This window comes from Spea bombifrons, chromosome 6 (genome assembly GCF_027358695.1).
Source record: "Spea bombifrons isolate aSpeBom1 chromosome 6, aSpeBom1.2.pri, whole genome shotgun sequence".
Lineage (NCBI taxonomy): Eukaryota > Metazoa > Chordata > Amphibia > Anura > Pelobatidae > Spea > Spea bombifrons.
Genome location: NC_071092.1, coordinates 39,399,658 through 39,423,381, shown reverse-complemented (window position 1 = coordinate 39,423,381; position 23,724 = coordinate 39,399,658). Strand labels below are relative to the sequence as shown.

The 23,724-nt window shown below is 39.9% G+C and overlaps 4 protein-coding genes across 4 annotated transcripts; 1 reads left to right on the top strand and 3 right to left on the bottom strand.

Annotated features, from left to right (window-relative positions):
- Window positions 1–21: 21 nt before the first annotated feature.
- IFT25 (intraflagellar transport 25) lies at window positions 22–2,586 on the bottom strand. The gene is made up of 5 exons (XM_053468963.1): window positions 2,391–2,586; window positions 1,760–1,866; window positions 1,210–1,278; window positions 754–797; window positions 22–286 (listed from the first exon to the last, which is right to left on the bottom strand). The coding sequence occupies exons 1-5, from the start codon at window positions 2,489–2,491 to the stop codon at window positions 194–196; spliced, it is 414 nt and encodes a 137-aa protein (XP_053324938.1). The 5' UTR covers window positions 2,492–2,586; the 3' UTR covers window positions 22–193.
- A 983-nt stretch (window positions 2,587–3,569) lies between these two features.
- Window positions 3,570–8,436, top strand: LRRC42 (leucine rich repeat containing 42). The gene is made up of 7 exons (XM_053469690.1): window positions 3,570–4,015; window positions 5,101–5,232; window positions 5,525–5,643; window positions 5,928–6,016; window positions 6,671–6,778; window positions 6,962–7,046; window positions 7,697–8,436. The coding sequence occupies exons 1-7, from the start codon at window positions 3,570–3,572 to the stop codon at window positions 7,951–7,953; spliced, it is 1,236 nt and encodes a 411-aa protein (XP_053325665.1). The 3' UTR covers window positions 7,954–8,436.
- An 871-nt stretch (window positions 8,437–9,307) lies between these two features.
- On the bottom strand, window positions 9,308–13,803 carry LDLRAD1 (low density lipoprotein receptor class A domain containing 1). The gene is made up of 6 exons (XM_053470013.1): window positions 13,704–13,803; window positions 11,383–11,446; window positions 11,065–11,187; window positions 10,775–10,912; window positions 10,077–10,205; window positions 9,308–9,678 (listed from the first exon to the last, which is right to left on the bottom strand). The coding sequence occupies exons 1-6, from the start codon at window positions 13,722–13,724 to the stop codon at window positions 9,533–9,535; spliced, it is 621 nt and encodes a 206-aa protein (XP_053325988.1). The 5' UTR covers window positions 13,725–13,803; the 3' UTR covers window positions 9,308–9,532.
- Window positions 13,804–17,874: 4,071 nt separating this feature from the next.
- TMEM59 (transmembrane protein 59) lies at window positions 17,875–23,722 on the bottom strand. The gene is made up of 8 exons (XM_053469463.1): window positions 23,559–23,722; window positions 22,722–22,827; window positions 21,718–21,812; window positions 21,401–21,553; window positions 20,600–20,681; window positions 19,867–19,960; window positions 19,480–19,588; window positions 17,875–18,939 (listed from the first exon to the last, which is right to left on the bottom strand). The coding sequence occupies exons 1-8, from the start codon at window positions 23,694–23,696 to the stop codon at window positions 18,784–18,786; spliced, it is 933 nt and encodes a 310-aa protein (XP_053325438.1). The 5' UTR covers window positions 23,697–23,722; the 3' UTR covers window positions 17,875–18,783.
- Window positions 23,723–23,724: the final 2 nt, after the last annotated feature.

The following is a 23,724-nucleotide window of genomic DNA, read 5'->3' as shown; positions in this document are numbered from 1 at the left end:
AATAATATGAATACATAGATGTTGAAGATCAATGATTTATTAAGAAATACGTCATACAAATGTTTGAAAAAGATATCCACAATTTACAGTACACATAAGGACCAAATATAAAGTGTCTTTTTTGCAGAGCAATATATTTACAAAAACAGAAAAGGGCATTGGATTTCTCTTCATTTACATTTTGCAGCAAATGTCATAGTTCTGCCGATACACTATACACAGCCACAAAATGGTCATACCCAGACAGGATCACAAAGCGTAAATGAGTGGCTTGGATTCCAGGGAGCTGAAAGAGAAATCGAGACATTTTCTTATTAGATGAGGGAGAAGAAAATTACCCATATAATAGAAGACCTTTATAATATGCATGTTTTTATTATTATGGACCATATACATGTACAAGGCTATGATACACGTGGGCATCAACAAGATAGCACCCTGTTATACCCTGTTGACACTGGGTATACCTCAAGGGACCAGCTAACAGTTCATAATCAATTTGGCAGTTATATTTTGGAAGCATTTGTTTTTAGATGTACATGTAATGATATTATTTGATTTTAGGAGTACTTGGCTGCACAAATCTATTAACAACATTTCTCTTCACCTGAGACCTGCTTTATAACCAAGTTCTAAACATACTGTAGTATGATGAGCTGTTTCAGACAGAAAAACCCTATAATTTATGAATGGAACCTGCAGGGACTTTGCTGGCCCACGTAACCAGATTTCAATAATCCAACAAATACTTACTGTAATCTCTTCATTCTGGAGCTGACCTTCGACATGCTCAAGATCTGAAAAAGCACACAGGTTAACAGTCAAGCTGCTCATCAGGAATAGGTTCAGAGACATCATCTCCACAGATAAAGAAGATATTGTAACGTGAATTTAGAATATACATGGATCAATTCCATTCTGCTGTACTATATTATATATATCCTAGTTTACAGAAAAACCTGCAACTCAAAGTAGGTTAAAGTCTGAGAGTATGTCCAGAGTACCAGGTCAGTCTATAACATATACTTCATAGTCATCTCTTCTGTTTTACATAACTCATAACACACACACATCACCAATTTAACAGCAATATATACAATAACAATTACATTTGCAGACATACAACTGGGTCGCAAAAGCTAGGAAGGTATTTTACCCTTGAATGGAATCAAATATTCATATTTTCTATTTTCCATACAAAACGCTCACCTTTTTCCATGCAGCGTTCAAAATTGATGGGTTCTCTAGATATGCTTGTTTCAATTCGTAAGCTTTGTACTAGAAAATCAATAGACATAAAATGTAACATAAAAAAACATCAGTGTGCTCTTGTAACACAATGTTAAGTGAAGGATTAGAAGAAATTAGCTGCAGAACAATGTCACAGTTAAAAGGCACAACTAGGTGACAGAATCAAAGAATAGAGTATGACAGCGCCATTGAGCAGTATCTATTACTGATAACAGGAGGCATAACAATGCACTATGGGTGGGCTGGGATAGCCATCTACTGTCCATGAATCTGCACAAACTAGTTTTACATCAGGAAGCCACCTAATAGTTTTATAGACTACAATGCTTGCATGTTTTAAGCAGTTTGCAGATCAAGTAACAAACATTTCAGCTAATCGTATGGCTTCATAGACTTATATTGACTAGAAGGGTTGCCATGTAGTCAGCACTTTACTGGTAAGCGACACACCGCTCAGATACAGAAGCCAAACAATCATGATTCTGCAGACAATGCTAGATTCATTTACTTAATGAACTCTGGAGAGTGATTTTGTTGATTTTTGAAGGACTGTTCAGGCTGATGATGAATTCTTGGGGAAACATCCCTGTTGATGTCCAGAACGTCTCTGGGTCCCTATTAAAAAAAGGGGAAAAGTGGAATTAGAGTCAGGAGCTGAAGTTACCCAGTTGTTGATGAACTAGAATTCTAATTATACTCAGACGTCAGGTAAGAAGAACTGTAGAACCATTAGGGCAGCAGAGTAAAATTTTAGTCCCACCACACTAGTCAACTCAAACTCAAATATTGGTGGTAATGGTAGAAGAGAGGGGCAAGTAGTGGGAAGAACTAAGGTTAGGAAAGCTTGGGGGTAAGGACTTGTCATTCTGGGGTTATTGTGAACCAATGGAGGGACTTGCCCAGTGGGCACCGAGATAAGAAGATGACCCTGGCAGCGGTCTTCAGGATGGATTGAAATGGTGTAAATGGCTAAAAGGGGAACCGTGTTTTGGCTTAAATTAATCTCTGCCAAATGGAATCTGGAATCCCTAACTTCACTATATTGGATAGAATCACGAGAAAAGCGTAATGCGCGACTGCTTAAAGTAAATAAAACCGAGTGCGCCTGCTGGCCCTTTAAGAACCCCCGCCGTCCTTACCCATCCAAAATATGCTCCGCGGGGTGCCTCTCATCGCTGGAGGTCGCCAGTGTGACCCGGGCCCCCGCTGAGCTCACACCCAAGTCACCCGCCCTGGTCATGGCACTGGAAGAAAGCTCTACAAGCGTAGCTCTCGGCACTAGTTGTCAAACCGTTGCTTAGCAATCAGGAACCATCTTCCGGAAATAGCGCACTTGCATCCGGAAGTTCCTTACAACTAAGCGGCCCTGGGACCCCGATGAATAATGACAGAGGTTCCGGGCTGACCTGTACAGACTGTGGACTCAGTGAGTGGGTATTTTAGTGTCTGTGGTCCTGTATTCGTCTTGACGCGCAATTATCCGTCAGCATGTGAGGAATTGGAAAAGATCTGCGTTTTCATTCGCATCCCTTTGTGACATTTAAGAGGCAGAACTGCTAGTTTTACAGTGTAAATACCATGTGAAAGCGCTGGTTTTTACCTTAACATGTATTACGCAGTCTATGAGGAAAAACTTATAATATATAAAGTGTGCAAACATCACAAAGCCACCTCAAATGCACAACCCCTAAACAAAAGCTTTCACCCTATAGGATTTTCTTATGTAGGTTTATGTGTAATGTATTTCAATGTCATTTATTCCGCATGTACAGAAGCATATTGTCCTAGGCATGGAAATATCTTAAACAAAATAAATGAAACGTATAAGTTTATCAAGGAGTTCTCTCCATTTGGGGGCATATTCACTAAAAGGAGAGTTGTGTTCCAGGACCATGACTTCACTATATGTTACGAAGGTCAAACCCAGTGCGCTTCTGCCTCAGAAGCAGCTTGGCTGGCCCAGTATAATGTATAGTTAAATAAGTGAGAGTTGTTCAAAGTCTCTCCAAACTTTGAATAATGCATTATACAGGGCCAGCTCAGTCCTTCTCTCTGGAGAAACTTGCCAGTGTTGGCCCTTGATATTGAATTGTAACATTAAGGAGCTAAAACCACAACTCACCTGCACCTGGAGAGTCTTGGTTTTTAAACCCACTACTTATAGATCGTCACATCCAAGTAAATTGTGAGTTTTGTGCTTGCTGCAAGCCATTGGCGATTTTTTTGGAGGTCAATGGGTTTCAGCATACTTTGTACAACCTGTATATATTATCAATTTGTGTCCCGTAAACAATTCTTCTCTTCTTATTCCAAAGATGATGTCACGTTGGCCAGAGACAAGCGAGGATGCAGGACCAGTTTATGTGCGTGAAAAGGGGAAGCTATTTGTCATTGGGTCACAGATCTCCAAGAGCAAGACTCGGCCCTTTGGTCTCTTCTCCAAAGGCTTCTCAGTGGAATTGTGCATGAACCAGGGGGATGCGTGCAAGCAAAGGGAGAAGCCCTACTTCTTTACATATACAGAACAGGGGAGCCTGCGCTATTCTGCCAAACCTCTTTTCATATTGACTCTCGATCTCATAGCTAATAACATTCAGCATGTGGATTCCCTGATTGGATTTCCAGAGCAGGTTGCAGAGAAGCTTTTTGCTGCTGCAGAAGTTAGGCAAAAATTCCATGCGCCTGGCAGTGGTCTCGCGTCCCTGCAGAAATTTACAGAGGCATACGGGGATCTTATGCTTTCATCACTCTGTCTTCGAGGCAGGTATGTGTCCCAATGCTGTGATTAGAGGCAGCCTTAGTGCCAGGCGACCCAGGCAGTTAGTGATAGAATGTGTGTTAATGTGTGTGGTTGCATGTAGTGTTAGAGTGTGTGAATGAAGAAGGTGGTGCAGGGAGTGACATGCAGGGAGCAGAGCAGTGAGCAGTGAGCAGTGAAGAAGCTTTACAGAGTAGGTGGCAGAGCAATTACTTACTGTGCCTGGGTATGATGTACCCTGTCTATCTGACTCAGCTGCCCCTGCATAATAATTTATCTGCACCCAACTCTATACAGTTTTTCACTACTCATCCTTCTGGGCCTTAAAAATATTGCAATCTATGTAAAAGAATGGGGGCAAGAGGATATTCTTGCTTGGGCTGCCACTTGGTCTAGGACCGGTCCTGTGATTCTCCCACGTGTTACTGTTCTACTGACTGCTATTTATGTCAACTTTAAATGTGTGTATCCTTAGAATCCCCTACATATGATAATTTATCATCAAAAGGACTAGCTTTCATGTTTGTATACCTGCAAATCAGAGTTGTCTGATGTCCTAGCCTTGCGCCTGTGTCACACAGTTTTAAATCACTTAATGTGATCATAGAACTGCAAGGCAGATATGCTTATTTGAAATAATACAAATGACTGAATACTATTTTTAGGCAATTCACTCTTTTAGAATGTTGAATATGTCAAACAGTATTTGTTCTGTTGACGTTTAAAATGTCATCCCAAGAATTAACTAAATAGCAGGAGTGAGAATCCTGCGAATTCTTGCATTTAACATTTATCCCAAATTAAATTAAATACTGTGGTAAGTTTAGAGGAAGGGTAGGGCCACATACATTGGTATGCCGATTATTGCTGGTCAACGATTAAAAGTTATGGTTTCCATTATACGGTAAGGATTGCTAATCTTTAAATTTTACGCAGATTTTAATGTCTATCGTTTTTAGCTAGTTTGAAACAGTTTAGATTTTGGATTGATGATTATTTTTTTTTAAGATTGTTATTTGGTGGTTTTGTTCTGAGCTTTTTTTCAGCATAATTTCAGAATCGTTTCATATGAAGTTTGTGCTTCTCCGCAGGCATCTCCTGGTCTCTGAGAAATTAGAGGAAATTATGTCTTTTCAGGGCCTCCGCAGCTTGGACTTGTCACATTGCAAATTGGGAGATGAACATGAGCTGATTGGCCACTTTACCACCGATGCATTGAGCAGGTAGGTGAGCGTACACTGTCTCTCTGTTAATGGCATCACTAACATGCCATTGCAGTGTCATATAAAGATGAGGATATGTGTAAAGTACACTATAATAGTCTTTATACATACTCTTTAATGTGTTATTTCAGTGGAATAGCAACACTATGATACCTAAAATGACATAGATATGGTATTGTTTGTTTTAGGGTTTACCCTGTAAATTGCAAATGCATCATTCTGGTGTTTTCAGCATGTCTGGCGTTATGTAAAGTAAGGGCCTTTTAATGGGATGTGGTTGGGTCTTTTGCAGCTTGACAGAGCTATACCTGAAGGATAACTGTTTGTCAGACGCTGGGATCCGGAAGATGACTGCTCCAGTGCGGGTCCTGCACAGGGGACTTGGAAGTCTGACGGTGCTTGATATGTCGGGTGAGTTACAAGTTTGTCTCATAATACAGTTTTATTCCACGTCACACATTTGGTTCTTACAGTGATAAGGCCATTTTTCCACCATCACTACAGAATCATTTTTATGCACTAAACACTGAAACTTACCGTCATGCAGCAAAGTTAATTGAATTTTTAATGTTAATATGTACAAGACAGATGCGCATACGAATGCACTCCCTGCAGAGTTAGGTCTGCCCCCAAACATATCTGATCTCCTTATAAAGTCTATGTAGATTTGATGACTATTTCTGTTTCTTGGACAGATAACCCAGGTGTCACTGACTTGGGAGTGACTTTCCTTTTTGCATTTAAAACTCTTAACTTCTTGGATATTTCTGGAACAGGAATAAAGGTGAGATATTGGGGAGCACTGGCCTTTCGTTGAGGCAAAATAAAGAGTATGTTATCCTGTTAAAGGACAGTCTTCCAATAAGAAACTAGACTTTGTTGCCAAGATATGCATTTTTGTTTCATGCAATACTGAGCCAGGACAGCTGTCCTCTAGCATCACTCACAACAAAGTTCCATTCTGTCTCTGGAAGCAACATCCGCACAAGCACTGTGTGTCGGTAAACTTCATAAAATGGACGTCCATTGCCCAGCAACTGCACACAAGCGGACGCTGGAGTGGTGTAAAGCCAGTTCATATTAATCGCCATGGTGTGCTAGTCCTGTGTCAACATGCTTTTGGTCATATGGTGTGCCTAGCACTTGTGGAGACCTGAGCTGAAGATCTCTTGCCAGAGACAGGAGCTGGCGAGCAGAATCTCTTTATGCATTTGCATGCAAAAAAAAAAGTGCATGTAAGGTCTAAAATGTACCTTTAGGGTCAACTCATACTATTATACATTAATGCTTTTATATTATAGACTAAGTTCTTTAGGCAGTGCCCATGCAACCCAGTAGCCTTGTATATATATTGATGCTGTGACCCTGATCACTTTCTAGGGACAGGCTAACACAAACCTGTTTTATTTTTGTCCCTTTGCTTTGTTTCCCTTTGTAGGATGCTGCAGTTAAAAAGATTGAAGCGAGGTATGGATTAAAACACTCCAAAGACCCGCTACTTCAGTTTGACCACGTGAACTGCACTACTCGGGGCTGGGCCGAGCAGGTACAAGTATAACTACTACTGACTCCCAGCCCTCTACTGTATTGATGGAACACTAGATGTGGTTACGTGGTATATGTGCTGACACTCTGGGTACACTAATGTCTGCAAGCAATTGGTTTGTTATGATTGTTCTATATGTATACCTGTCTATGGTGGTTAGATATATCTGCCATTTTGTTTCAGCTTTTTGATCAATGGGAAAGTCGTTTAGCAGCAGCTATTAAACCAAAGGAGACCCCAAAGTCGCGGGCAGCAGCACAGCAGTTTTGTGAGTATCCATATAAGGGTGGATACAATTAATACAGTGATCCATTCCGGCTCAGGATTCCATAACATCCTTCCTATTACCTCTGTCTCCCTTCAAAACATCTGCCCTGGATGAGCTGATTACTGGATCATTTTGTTATGTTGTTGGACCCCCCAGGCAGTACCAACCAAGTGGCCAGATTAAAACACATTTGGGAGGCAACATACTTAGTGCCCATTTATCCTGTCTGCAAACATTCACTAAAAGAAGCATACAACAAGTCATGGAGTAAATCCTCCCTAAACTCATCGCTACCTTACAACACCATGGTGGAATTTACTAATAAGACTGCAAAACCTGAACACTGAGAACCTTTTAATTTGGACTGTCTTCTGTTTTCTGGGGCCATTACTGTAGTTTGAGGCTAACAATATTCTTATTTGCTCTGCAAATGAGATAAGGTAAATTCAGAAATCTCTTTAACCGGGCCAACGACAATTTGTAGATCATTGGGTTGTGTAAATTATACAGTATAGTGTTAACTTTACAGGACAGCTGCATGAGACAGAAAATAAGTCTAGCAATTTGTGTTTAATTATGAAAGGTGTTTGACAGTGTTGTTAAAGATTTAACCCAGCTGCTTAATCCTGACGTTTTCTTTGTGGATCTAGATGGAAAAGAAAAGATAATACCTGAGAAAGATTTGGATGTCTGTGCTGTGCAGAACCCTCTTACAAATCAGCCCAAAAGGCTACAGTTTTACAGGACAACTGAACAGAAGGTTGGGCTACCCTCTGGCCATATCACCGGACACGGCTCAATCAAAAGACCTCATAAAGAAGAAACCCAAGCCTGCCCCACCCCATCCTCCAAACGGCCGTGCTTATCACTAAGTGAACAAGACTGGGAGTTGTTGAACAGTTACTGACGTCGGACACAGACATGTTTATAATAATGGGGCACATTGTTGGCCATAAAACAGCACTAGTTGTTGGAGACAATATTCATCTTATTTGGTCGGTGTTATTTTTATTTTGTAGTCTCTCTGGACTGTAGCAATTTTTTTTAAAAAACATATGTTTGTACTTGTGATGTCTTACCACCATTCCTACAATATTCTACAATATTCTAGTAACCAAATGGTAACCCTTGCCCTAACATCATGCTTTGGTCAAAGAATAGATGAATTAATCCAAGAGGTTTTTTGGTAGCTTGAATCTGTCAGTACTAAAGCTACTGTAGGGTTTACTATTCCACAGCCTGATTCCTGTAGGGTTTAAGCCAACCAGGACCTTGATGTCCATTAACGGAAAATCTGCTTAATTGTGTATGGTAAAATCTCCCCTTATTTTGATATATTTGGAATACATATTATTTTGCCACAGAACATACAAAGAAATGTCAAGAAAGGAATTTGTAATAAATGTCCAGCAGTGGTTCTAAACCAGCCCAATTTATCCAAATACAATCTTTTGTCTGTGGTGGATGTTTTTATACGGTTAGAGAATAAACACAGTATAATTTGTTACATTGAATTATATATTTGATTTATAATAAATATTATTTTTATACTACCAGTTTTGTCAAGAAAATGCTATTTTTTCAAACTATTTTTGGTAACGCACCTTAATTATGTGCTTTAATGATATGCATTTTTTTTTCCAGAACTTGTTATTAATTACTGGTTTATTAGATTCAGTCTAGCAGTGTGCATGTCTCCTTTCTGAAGTTATATGTACGTTACCTTAATAGACAAGTAGCATAGCAAGGTATTTAAAATACATGAATGAAGACTCTATTTTTTAGTTCAAAAAGTTTTTTACTTTAAAAGATACCAACAAATACAAGTGCTTTGGAGCACAGATCGGCAATTGGCAGAGTATAAATGAAAATAAAAGAAGAGTAAATAAAGTAATAAGAAAGGCAGTCATAATCAATCAACAGCGATCAGAAACATAACAATGGCAGAGAAAAGAACATCATGGGGATGTATAATCATACACATCTTTAGGAAATGAATTTAAGGTACTTTTACCTTTGTAATACAAATCTATTGTCATATAAACTTTAATATATAGATTGATTTAGTGTATAGAATTGTAAAATGTAGATTATGGTAAAAGCGATAGATTTGCTTTAAGTTCAGGATGCCATCCGGTGAGCTAGAAGGTTATCCATGGATTGGAGGAATTTGGTAATTGGGCTATAGCGTGTAAATTGGAGGAAATTGCCGCCCGGCTAGTTTTCCTGTGATTTTGAAAAGTCAGCTGCAGTACCTTGCCGAGGACAGACCTGTTCAAGCTATTATGAAAATACAGCAATTCCACAGCACTGGTCTCCCTTATAATATAATATTTTCTTTTATGTTACAATGCAGATTTTGAATGAAATTATCAAAATGTTTTGTGCCTTAAAGGTTTAACTTCATGTATTAGAGCACATTCTTCCCGGCGAAATACAAGGCTTACACACACATAAATTCGTCCATACGGTACATAAGGCTCTTGTTATTTGATGCACACGTATTCGTCAGACCAGTCTGAACAGTCTTGGGCTCCGTTCTGACACAGGCTGCGAGGGACGCAGTTGCAGTACTGGAAGAGGACCGGGTTGCAGTTCCACCAGCCTGACCCGCAAGAAGGGCAGGACGCCACTGATGGGTGAATGGAAAACAGTAATTAGGATCTATTTTTGTACTTTGTAAGCTTATCTAACATGTATCCTGCACCAATGATCAAATACGATACTCTAAATAAATGCCTGATGTGTGTAAAATCCATCCCTGGTCCCTTTTCTGACTATCCTCCCACAACAGGAAAACAAATGGATACATTCTGAGAAGCAGAGCAAGTTATAAAAGTTTAACCATTAAACTTTTTATTTTTTTACTTTAATAAAAAGTTTTATTATTGCATCCACAGGTGAAACCTGCCATCCAATCAGGTTGGGTGTATTTTGTTTGGTTTAGCATTAAGTTCTGTAGTGGGACAAAAAACACCGCCCGGGAGGTTGTTTGGTCACCGTATTGGCCCAAACTTTTCAGACACTCACATGCCGCAGATTCGTCTGAACAGTCTCCGCAGTTATTAATCCCGTTGCACTTGAAGTTGCTGTAGATCCAGATTGATGGGTTACCACAGCGAAAGAATAGGTTTCCAGGCAGGCTGTCAGGGAGGTTACCTGGGGAAACAGAACAAGAGCAAAGTAAGAGTAACGTATTTGAAACCAAACCGACCTTCTGCATTCCTTGTAATATCAGCCCAATAGCACCACCAAACACCATTTGCTGTCTGTGGTGATTAAAGTAGATCACTGGATGTGTTTGATTTAACTGGTTGAAATGGGGTCTGTCTCGCTGCAAATATTCTTACTGCATGAGAGGGGCCCCTGCACCTATTGGACCCACTTCTGGGCCCTCACCCAGCACAACTCTACTCCTGATCTGCGGTGCAGGCAAATTCATAGATGACACTGCAGCACGCTAGTAGCAACAGGAGTGTCTGACACCAGGGGTCCTGAGGCTATTGCCTCTTTTACCCCATTGGTAATCCATCGATTTGCAGGGTCATGTAACGCTGTGTTACGTGACCCCATTGAACTCCCACCACGGTGACTGGACCAGTCCACATCCGAACTCGCTCCTGAATTCTTTTTGACTTTTTCATCATAATGCAACAACGTACAGCAGAACTATAAAATATGTCATTAGACTGCATTACAATAACTTCAATGATTGGAAACGTACTTACTGCATAATGAGGCAGCTTCGTCCTCTCCATTGCCGCAGTCATTTGCAGAATTACAGACTTGTGAAGGCAACAAGCAGGTAATTCTATCGTCACACAGATACCCAGTGAGGTTGTCTGCCGTCGTGCATAATCGGCTCTCTGAGGATGAAGACCAGAAACATATTTCGTAATTTACTTGCGATATAAGCCAACCAGCAAAAGCACCGGCGACAGATCCAAATGTTTCGCCTTATCTGCTGAGGAGGAAACACGGATAATCAACCACCATTTCCAATTTGGAAGAATATTACCTGGAGTGCGTGCAGGAAGGGCGAAGACGGTGGCCAACGCAATCGCAACAGCAATAATTATCAGCATGAACAGAACTAGCGCTGTAATGCACACGCATTTTCTGGTGCAGCCGTGACAGCAATCTCAAATCAAAACAGAAAGAATGGTAATTTAGGCACAATCCTCCCCAAATGAAACCCATCCCAATGTCATCTATAGATATACTGTATCTATATATAATATTTATATGAATGCTGAATTTAAACAGCTCACCTAATTGTATCAATCACATATAACGTGTCTCATGCCGTTCTATTCAGTCTGAGAATTTAAATTACCTTTTTCCTCTTTTTCAAGCATTGTTTCCGTAGAACCGAATGAATTATTATCAAAGTTTCTCCCCTGAAGGAAAAATGGAATATTGTTACATAGATAAATGACACGTGATTGATAGATTGACGTGTCTGGGTGTATGTGGTTTTCCCGTGCTCGTGGTGGAGGCAGGAAGAAGTGCCACCCAGTGTATGCGTAAAGACCAGAGAAGACCTAAGAATTAATGTGCAAAATGTGTTGTTTTTTTCTGTGACTCCTGGTTTTAAATTCAAATAAAGCAGATTTTCACTGCTTTTGGGGATGCTGTATTTTGAGGGCTTAGGGTAAACCAAACTCTTCTTCTTCACTCTAAAAGGATTAAAGGGTAATATTGGATCTTCCCCGGGGACCGGATTGGAGCCCCATAACTTTACCGGCCTTTTTCTAGGCGGTGGATTGTCCCAAAAGCCCAGTACCTGAACCAGACAAGTACTAATGGGCTCACGTGGGTAGCTGTGAGGTAGTGGAAGCTTGGTCCTCTGGCCTTAGGCCGGTTTGGTCTGCCGGGGCACTCATCGTGTGATCTGGTTGTATGGGGGTATTTTAAACGTCACTGATTGGGTTGATAAGTGCACTACAGCCCTGGTGGTGGGATCTATAGCTGGGGCTGTGTGTGGCACTTTTTGTGCACGCTCTCTGTAGGAATATGCCACCCGTTCATGCACTCCCTGGCTGAGGGTTTGATCTGTGACCTTGGCCTGGACTATGCTCAGGAAGCTCCAGAAAACCTTGAAGCTTTGAAGCAATTTCTCGCAGGTACTCGCTTGATCTTAGCCAAAAGACCAAGAAGCTTTCAGCCTTCATGGGCATCACCAGCAGAGTCTGGCCGGTATCCCTGTAGATACGAGAGAGCAAGGAGGTCCACGTCTGGACTCACCATTCCACAGGAGATTCCTGAAGGGGACTCATGCAGGGACTCACTGTAGGACAGGCTAATAGGCTGTTACCTATTTTCTTTTTTTACCTATCTAAGCCTTTTGGCTGGTGGGTGGAAGACAATTTTTATAACACCGTCAACATAGCTGGGACCTATGATTCATTTTATTTTATGTACTCGTGAATTGCATATTTTTATTTGCGCATGTGGTGTGCACATGACTGTGGATCTGGATACTGACAGATTGGGCTTTTTGGTGGGGTAGATGGTCCCTTTGGCTGCCATCTTCCTGTAAAGGCTTCAGTCCCTTATAGTGTGGGACATAGAAGCTCTGGCCCAGGAGGCCAGCGTCGCATGCTATAGCATAGCTCGAATCGAGACCGCCGTTATGGATTGCTCTGATTTAAGAGGTGGTTTTAACTCTCAGAGAACATTCATGACCGTGCAGTGAGTGGGAACTCTGAAGATTTGCTTGTTGTTACTCAAGTTGTTAGCATAAATGTGCATTTCCAAAACCTGGCCTCGGGCAAAACTGTCAGTTTCAACAACAAAAGCTTTTTGAGTTTCTTTGATCTTGAAAAACCACCGTCGCTAGTTATAGCTCCAAACTAAACTGAAGAACCTTTAGAAGATCAGAGCGTAGGTAGAGTGCAGTGTGCGGCTGCATGTATCTAGCAAGCATCTGCATGTACATCATTTATCGGCGCTGTCCTTAAAGTGCCAGGGCCAATTCTTATACCCCGTAGGTCCTTGGATTGAACTATACATTAATAAGGATGATGTCCACCCGTTTGCTGGAGAAACTTGACAGGGTTAGCTCTTTAGTGAATACACTGTATTATGTATTGTGCGATATAGGCAAGCTGAAAGAACAGCTTTTCATAGTAGTAATACAGAAACTTACATATTATGATTTATAATATTATCAGAACTCCTGTAAATTGCACTTAATTCCACCCCTGATCTTATCTCTGCGTCTGCACTCTCCCAACTACTCCTTAAGGCTGTAAGCTTCCTTTGCTAATATATTCATATAGACTACAAGTAAATCTATTAGCGCTCAATAAATAAAAATACATACTCACGAGATGTCTCCTTACGTAAAGCACATGCATGACAGCATTGGAGGGGAAAGAAGAGAGGGAGTCTGATCACCCTACTCGAAACCTCTGTATTTCTCTAAACTTTTATGTGGTTTCAACCACAGTACTAGGTGTAAGCCCTCCTTGTTAAACTCCCATCACACTCAGTCAAAGACGGTGCATGTGTGTGGAAGGGAATTATAGTCACTGAGCAATGGTCCTTATCAAATCCACGTCACACATTAATATCTGTACATTTCGATGGTCTTTAGGCATACCGCTATACATCCAGCCTACTAATATTGTAAATATCACGATGGCGTCTCACCTTGGGATAGGTTCGGTTCATCTTCCGGTATAAGCCTTAGAGCAGCTTTCTGAGAGTCAAAATCAAGTTATATTCTGCCTTTGAGCACTTCTTTGGGTGAATACCTGCTGGAGGTGTACATAAAGAACCAAGAGTTACGCTTCAGGTTACCTGGAAACCGAAGAAACACTGAAGAGAATTACTAGCTGGGGACGGGACGCCGGCATTTACACAATTAGTCACCTGCTTGGACAATGTATCGCCGCGATCTAATTATGTATTCCAAGTCTGCCTGTTGTGTCTATTTCACTAAAAACTAAACCTGCAATCTAATTAATAGTAAAGCAGGACTAGCCCGTGAATAAAAATGTTAAATTTACTAAATCAATGAAATCTAGGGGCATTTTATCAAGGAAATAGTTCATCAAATGCACTTCTTTTTCCCACATTCTGTATAACCACTTCACCCTACTATATGTCCTAAAACTAATCCAGGCAATTTCGATAAATTATTTTCTTTCTTTTATTATCTCTGGATGAGTTATCTAGGTAGTTTTGCACAGAAGGCTTTCAACAGCCTCTCAGCAGAAGTGGTAGAGGGTAACACAGTGAGGAAACATGCATGAGAGAGGCATAAAGCTATCCTACATCTAAGATCAATGACTAGAGTAAGGTTTGAGTCTTTACATCAGGAAAAACACGCAGACTGAATGGTTATCTGACATTGAGCGTTGCTTGAGCAGGGAAAAGTCCAGGCCTGTAGATAAAAGACGTTTGCTGGAACAATTGAGCAGTTTTCTTCAATGCTAATCTAGATAATTCATTACAGAACAGCATTTAATGCTCAAAGAAAATATTTGTTTTTGGACTTCCCCTATAAAACTATAGCCAATTTTCCCTAAAAGGTATATTGTGGAATTTCATGTTGAATCTTTGTAACACACGGTTAAACATCGCTAAATTCATTTATTGAAACATTTTTTTTTGTTTGTAATTTAACCCCTTAAGGACCAGGCTGTGTTTTACCTTTTGTACCATTGGGACCAAGGCTGTTTTAACACTTTTGCGGTGTTCGTGTTTAGATGTAATTTTCTCTTCACTCATTTAGTGAACCCACACAAATTATATGTTGTTTTTTTCAGCACAAGAAGGGCTTTCTTCAGATACCATTGTTTTAATCATATTATCTAATTTCCCATAAAAAAAATAATAAAATATGATGAAAAATGTAAAAAAAAAACACATTTTCTGACTTTTACCCCAAAAATCTTTTACTCATCCAAAAAAGCTAATGAAAAAACCTACTAAATATATTCTACTATTTGTCCTGAGTTTAGAAATACCCAATGTTTTTATGTTTTTTTGCTTTTTTCTGCACGTTATGGAGCATTAAGTACAAGTAGCATTTTGCTATTTCAAAACCATTTTTTCCAAATCTGGTAATTCTTCCCCCCATGTACCATTTCGGGTATCTTTGAAGCCGGCCAATGCATTTTACCCCATCAAGTCATATATTTTTGAAAACTAGACACCCCAAGGTATTCCAAATGCTACAATTTTAACTCTTTCCATGCACTAATTCTACCATCAGCCTTTGTCAAACTTTGTGGTAGTAATTTATTTTGTGTTTTTTTATCGCTAAAATTGCTCTTCAGGTATGGATATACAGCTCCTGGTATACATCACTTTCAAACAACACCCCAATATGTGTTCAGCAACATCTCCCGAGTACAGTCATACCCCTCATGCATGGGTTTGTTGGGTTGTTTGGGAGGTAAAACGCCACATTTAGGAAGTGCACATTTTTTAACTTGGAACTTTTACATCTGGTCATTCTGCCCCCATGTCCTAATAGGACCATCTTTGAAGCCGGCTAATTCAATTTACCCCATCAAACCATATATTTTTGAAAACTAGACACCCCGAGGTATTTCAAATGCTAGTATTTTAACCCTTTCCATGCATGAGATTCTACCACCAGCCTTTGCCACACTTTGTGTTAGTATTTTTTTGGTATTTTTTTTTACACAAATTGTACTTTGGGTATACATTTATAGCTCCAGGTATACGTCACTATCAAACAACACCCTAATATGTGTTCAACAACATCTCTCGAGTACAGTGATACCACCCATGCATGGGTTTGACTGCTGTTTGGGGTTAAAAGGCCACATTTGGGAAGTGCGCTTTTTTTCCCCTATTTTGGTCAGTCTGTGCCTATGCCCTATCTTTGAGCCTGGCCACTACAATTTACCTCATAAAACCATATATTTTTGAAAACTAGACACCCCAAGGTACTTAAAATGGTAGTATTTAACCCTTTCCATGCATCAGATTCTACCACCAGCCTTTGCCACACTTTGTGGTAGTATTTTGTTTTGTATTTTTTTCACACAAATTATACTTTGGGTATAAATTTATAGCTCCAGGTATACGTCACTATCAAACAACACCCTAATATGTATTCAGGAACATCTCCCGAGTTCAGTCATACCCCACATGTATGGGTTTGTCTGGTGTTTGGGGTTAAAATGCCACATTTTGTAAGTGCGCTTTTTTTTCCCCCCATTTCGGTCAGTCTGTGCCTATGCCCTATCTTTGAGCCCGGCCACTCCAATTTACCCCATCAAACCATTCATTTTTTTAAATTAGACACCCCTTGGGTATTTGAAATGCTTTTATTTAAATTTTTCCATGTCAGTGCTAATTTTAGCACTTGCTCATAATAATAAACTTTATTTTTTTATTTTATTTATTTTACTCTTTTTGGACTTTTTTTTTACATTTTGCTGGAACTGGATAGTTCCTCTAAAGCATAATAATTTTTAAATGTTACCATGTTTTTTTTAAGCTTTTTCTTTTTTTTTTTTTTTTTTTTTTAATATTTTCCTAATCACATAGTGATTAGAAAGCTGGGCTCCATTGACTTGTATGGTTGAATGCAGTACCTGTATTCAACCTGCAAGTGGAGCCAGAGTTCACTAGAGGGTCTGGAGACCGTCTAGCCAACTTTTAAAACTTTATAATTCTTTTTCCCGGGCCGCCGCCATCTTGCGGATGGCGAAGACAACGTGCAGCTGCGGCTGCGACCGCTCTCCGGAGCGGTCACAGCCCACCCAGAGGTAAGTGTTTGGTGTCGCTGGATGCCTCCTGAACGAGGCATTCCAGCGACACCATTGACGTTTAGGAGGTGATCGTTGATCGCCTCCTAAACGCTTTTAAAACGGGCGTCCGCCACCATACAATGTATGGCGGCTGTTGACGCCCCGGGGAGGGGCCAGACATGGCCCATCATGCCGATCTCGGTGTTGCTGAATGCCTCGACATCGAGGCATTACAGCAACACCGTTTAAGCTTAGAAAGTGATCGTTGATCACTTTCTAAGCTTGTTTAAGTCTCATGACGTGTCAGGTACGTCATAGGTCGTTAAGTGACCGTTTTGCATGACGTGCCTGACCCGGCAATGGACGTTAAGGGGTTAAGTACCGTAATTGGAGCAATCAATGAGTAGGATGTAAGCTCGTTTGAGCAGGGCCTCTTCACCTGTTATCAAATTGTTATGTTTCATACTACTCGTTATATCCTGTCCACCCATTGTACAGCGCTATGGAACTTGATGGCGCTATATAAATCAATAAATAATAATAAATCAGGGGCATATTAACCTTCCGGCGCTCCCCATGTCTAAACCATACTCCAGCACGCTGGCTGGTTGGGTAGATCAGTGACCTGCCTTTAAACAAGCTAATTGAGCAGCAGTGCCACAGGGAGCCTAGCCCCCCCCCAGGCCAGAATAGGCTACTGGTAATAACCATACAGACCCTTAGAACAAGAAGATGTCTAATACAAGGTTATTTTTTTGTATATATAAATTCTGGTAACCGTACCATTAAGTGAGGATACGGCAGCACTTTATGGCCACAGTTGAGTCTTGTACCCCTACTTGTCTGCACCATACAATGGAATAGCCCAAAACTAATGCACATATATGTTTTTGCCTTATAACACAGAAAAGTAATTGCTGACTTTTTATATTAATCACTAGGATTTGAATGTTCAGCACTGACCTTGCACACACGCACACATACTTGTGTCTATATAGATCCGGGTTTGATGCACAGATTTTTGTTCACAGTATGCAATTCTTGTAAATTGTGAATCTCCCAAAAAAATCCAGGACACAAAAAAAACATTTTTGATAAGTAACATTTTATTAAAGTGTATCTGTGGAATTAAACATCAGTAATCTTCTAAACATTAACGCTCTTACACCTCTATTGTCCACTAAAATTACTTATGTTTACCAGCCAGAAATATGATGTTCTACCATAAAAACTTGTCGTTTTATCAAAAATGATATTATAAATCGTACAGGGGCTTAATCTGATGAAAATGAAAAAAAAATATTGCACCCACATACGGTATATACTTCTCACCCAACGAAAAATGAATACTACAGTAGCAGGCTTAAATGATTTGCTTTTAATACATTAAAATGTTTGTCAAAAAAAAGCCTACAGAAGCAAAGCATCTGTGCAAGTTTGCCAGCAAAAGAAGCAGAATTTAAATGTAATTAAAGATTTATTTAATAACCAAAAAACAAAACACTTGTACAATGTATATGATTAATTTGTTTAACTACTGTACGCTATTCTGCTTCAAGTGCATCACCAATAGTTGGCCTTAGCCCCATCACCGAGATAAAAACTAAAAGCAATACAAACCGCAGGCAGTCATATTAACCTGCAGCATGTTAGGCTTTGTAACAATCAGACTCACGGCACGGACACTACCGATCAATCCAGTTCTGGAAGAAGTTTCCGGGAACGCCTAAGATTAGGGTAAACATTTCAAGCACCCATAATAGAAAATAATTATCTCTAACCTCAAAAGACAATCACAGCATCATCCGAACCACAGCCACACCAGAACAAACGGACTAAGACTAGACGTTTACACTGTCCAAGGGACTTCGATTCTCAGAGTACGGTGTGATCTTCAGCTCCTTTTTTATTTCTTTACAGAGGAAAATCCAGACTCTCCTCAGAATTTAAGACGTTAAAGACAAGAGGGGGGAAAAAAAGGCTGCCATTTCCCTGACTTATATGGATGAATGTGACAGATCTACTTTGGCTGGTAATGGTCCCGCTTCTTCATTTTCCTCAGGTTTTCCTCGGAGAACCACAATAGATGCCGGCGAGTATTTGCAAAGCTTATGTTCATTGATGTATTCCAGATCACCATAGATACTCAGTTTCTACAAGACACAGAAAGCAGGTAACAGTGGTACAGCAGTCAAAGAAGAAAAAAAGTTACCAGCTCTCAAACCTGCATGGGACCTTAGTGCTTAATGTTGGCACACCTGCTCATCTGCCATGCCAAGGCACACTATGTGTCCCAATTCCCCTCAATGTAGTCTGGGCATCCTGCAAATAAAGTCTTCCCCATTTCTTATCACAGATACGGACTCTCATGTGTCAACATGGCAGGTGAGCTTGTGTGCTTTTGGCCAAAAAATACATAGTTTAATCTATGTATTTGCAGATTTACTAGCACTAGTAATTGGTTTTTAATATATATATATATTTATATATATATACACACACACGCATTTTATTTTAATAAAAATCTAAATGTTTATGTGCCAATGAGAACTCCCTATACTGTGCATTTGCCCACCAAACAAATGATAGAGGGATGCAGCCGTCACTTGGTAACTCTGTTCAAGCTGCAATGGAAAAGGGGCTGTTTCAACCCTTTCATCAAAACCAAATCACCACATTTCTGACGCGCTTACCTCATTAGGGATGTACTGATCAGCTGCTGTAGCTACCGTCGCACAACAAATCCAAAGCAACACGAGGACGGAAAGTATCAGGGAGGCAGTGAGAAGCCAGTTTGAATTCCTGAGCAGACAAGAAATGGAAAAAAAAGTGGTAAGCAACAATAATTCGGGTGTAAGTAGTGCATGGATGTGATTGGACGGAACAGGTCCCCATAATGGCTGTAATTGCTAAAGTGCAGAAAATATGTGTCTCCCCCGCTTCAATTATGAATGATGGTAGTATTCATTTAAGAAAAAAAGCCCTGGATTAATTTGATAAAGTTTCATGTCATCAATAAAGTCCTGATTGCATTGCATATTTACACACAAAAACGTTCAGTCTTTATCACACAGACATACAAAGAAAAGCATTTCATGAGGCCATCATTGCTCTCCAACTCCAGAAAACCTGCTCTGTGGCTCCAAGGACCTTCTCCATCTGGTGTAAGGTCAGCTGCAAAGTCAAAAGAACAATGTTTACACCTGCGGGCAAGGTACTGAAGGAAGGGGTTAAACACAAAGAGGTTTCAGAAGAAGCATGCACTGAAACAAGACCAAGTCTCCCCCACCCCAGTCTATTACCACTTTTATCAGGGCCATGAACAAGAAGGACAGGATTAACAATTGTAAAATTAACTAGATATGGTGAAAAACAGCTTTCAAGCACCAAAATTACAAAAAAATGTGTCAGAAATTGAAGACTCAAATGAACACCTGTGTTTATGAAATGTGCTTTAGGAGAGGTGCTGCTTAACTTATTTTTCCTCCCACATATATTATAAAGCATATAGCATGTTGCTTAAAAGTACCATTAAAAAAAGATACAGATAATTAATACAGGCATTAAAATAACTTTTTTTTTTTTTTTAAACTTATTAGAGCTCCAGGCCTAGCCATCGTACTGTAATGCTATCTTAATCAGTGCAACCATGGGTCTTAAAATACAAAATGAGGGAACAGAAGAAAAAAGTACATTAAAAAAAAAATAATAATAATAGCATAAGAGTGTGTTTACAGTAGTATTTCTGCATCCGTATGAACATTAATTTTTTCTATAACATCACTGTAATAGGGGTAAAATAACAAATCTTACATGGTGATTTATCCATCATAATGTCAGTCAATGGTGGGCTTCCTGGCTGCAGTTGTGGGATGTGCTGAACTTCAGGCGGAGACTGAAAGAACCAAATAGAGAACACATGTTTGATTTATGTGAAATATATGTTATGTCAGAGAAAGTGGTATTTACAGTTCTAGCTAGGAAAAGCAGGAAAAGATTGGAACAATCCCTAAAAGAGAGCCGAACGTCCACAGGCTACATGCATCTGCTAACAATTACTACAGCAGAGAACATAGTTTTGAGACACAAATTTAAATGTATATTTGAGAATCAAGTTCCTTGGGTGCCACTAACTATTGATTGGATGCATACATTCACTTCAATTTATTATTATTATCTTTTATTTATATAGCGCCCACATTTATGCAGCGCTTTATAGAATACATATATTCAAGGGGTATGAAAAGACAAGAATTGACAGACTAAGACAAACCGATACATTAGGTGGAGAGAGCCCGGCTCGCAAGCTTGTTTAACAGATTAAAAAATATTTTTAGCACTGTGCTATATAATCTTTACACAACTTGTATTGTTTACATTGTGTCCTGCTTGTACAAGTACACCACAGTCTGTTTTTTATTGGTGCTTAATAAACTGAGATTTACTTAAAAAAAAAAAACCTCACACAGACTCCAATAAATATTTAAATATATAAAAAATATATATATATATTTTTAGATGTTACCATCTAACTAGTGCAACACAGGCAAAGCTTGTTACAGAGCCACTCTATTTATAGAACGACACAAAATATCCCACCCCGATAAACAATACCTGGATTACAACAATCTGCCCGCTATCCGCCTGCACGTAGAAGGTCCAGGAGGACGTGACAAAGTCTTGTGCAGAATCCACCATGTCGCTCCAGAAGGCTCTCACCAGAGTCAACGGGAAGAGTAGATGAATGCGAGGCATCATATCGGACAGCTGCAAAGGGATTATTAAAGAATTCAGTGCTTTATAACGAAATAACAATGAGTGCTGCAAAATATGGGAAGTTGCTGCTTGTTCTTCCCTTTATAATATGCCTGAGAAAAGCAAAACCTGTTCCAGAGATCAGAATATCACCTTATATTGGCCAACAAACTTACCTCTTTCTGTTTCTTCTCTGCAAAAGGCATCTGGCTTTGGCAGCCCAGGTTGCAGGCATACTGCTCATTGGATTGAGGATAGGCTTCCATGCAAGCTGCAGGAACAGAACAGAAGCCATTGTTTTATAGCTTCCAATGTTACTCAGATAACTATCTTAGCACTGTTTGCTTATCAATCTTTAAACACACAAAGCCTTACCTTACGTAAATCACTAAGGTACGATGTTTATTTTGAACAATAAGAAAAAGGGAGGCTCTAGTCACGTAACATTCATAATGGACAGGTTTAAATACCATTGGTAGAGTCTGCTACAGCAATGCCTCCTGTCGGCTTTACACTGACTGTATACGTATCCAAAGGATTAGGAAGTTTAAAGCCACAGCTGAACAAACGAATGTGGAGCCAGATAGAGGGGAAAAGGAAGAAAAACAGGAACCTATAGAGGTCGATGTTAAATATAAGGCACCAGCGGCAATTTTTAGGAACCCCAATTGCCTGGCTCCTATATTTCATCTACCTTTGTTTAAAGCCAAATTTATCACTGATATTAAAATTACACAAAGAGATCAATTAATTGAAATTAAAAAGGCACGGTATTCAATAAACAATGAACTATATCTCTCTACCAGCACTGTCTGGGTATCAGGTTGCAAAGTAAGGAAGTTCTGAAACAGTTCCCAGATTATACGGAGGGCTTCTTGGGGTGCTAAATATATTTACAAATATCGGAGCATTTGTTTCATTGTAAGAAAGTTGCTTTCTGCTCCATTTAATCTATATTATGTATAAACATCGTATTACGTGGATTCACAATGCTGGAAGATACAGGCGTTTTAAAAGAGATGGCTTGTAACTATACTAAGGGAATAATTCCGCACAGCTAAGGATAACTGTATACTATGGATCATTTAACTTATCATGGAGCTCGAATATACATCAAAGCACTGGGAGGGTATCTAGCGTTGAATATGTTTTCTGTATGTGATGAGTGTGACACGATCACCTGATTCACACTCCGTTCTCGTTTTATTCAAGTCAACGCCATCCTCCACAAACTGACAGATTGTAAAGAGCCGACAGCCCCTGTGACAGGCAAAAAGTTCCTCCTCCTGCAACGAGAGCGCAGAATATTACATTCCAGATCAGCATCACACAAAGCGATGAACGGAAACGATTAGAAAATATAAATCAAGGCTGTCAATCTAGATGTCACGGAGTAATGAGTGACAAGCGGACATATGTAAAGAAGAACAGCAATAAAAAAACCCGCATTTAAATAAAAGAGAGAGACAAGATCCCTTCTAGAGGGCAAACTATCCATATTATCTTGGATTTGACCTGGAAGATAATCTCAGATAAGCGTAGAGACAGACCGCGCACGCGGCTTACATTCACTAGCCTTCTGCCTATAACTGAATGTCAGAGTAGAGACAGACAGGAGTGTTTCTATACGTTCATATTGAATGTTGTGCATATAGGCGAGAGCTATTTAGGAGCTGGGAAGGGATACGTCCCTGAGACCTATATAAAATAGTGAAACATGTACCGGCCATGTCTATTTGGGCCTAGGAGGCATCAAGCCATGTAATAAATATTACAATTGATGTTGATATAATATATGATATGATGCTCTACAGAATCATTATGAGCAAATGTGAATTTAACCCTTAAAGTTTATATTTAAACTTCCAAACTGTCAATTAACTGATACAATTAGACGAATTGCGGATTAATTCGTTTGGTACACAGCACTCTGTGGGAACATTGTGTTGACAAGGAAAACATAAATAGCACCCGAAGGGGTGGGCCTAAGGCCTACTCAGGGCAGCTAACGGCTCACCTCAGGGTATGTGTGCAGAGGGTATGTCCCTTCGCAAACTCCATGACATGAAGCACTGTCCCCCAGAGCGGACTCCAAGGACCCGGCGCTCGCATAAACACACACCGTCACAATCAAAAGAGCCCGTACGAGCGCCATCTTCCTACTCTCAACTACTTCCGCAATG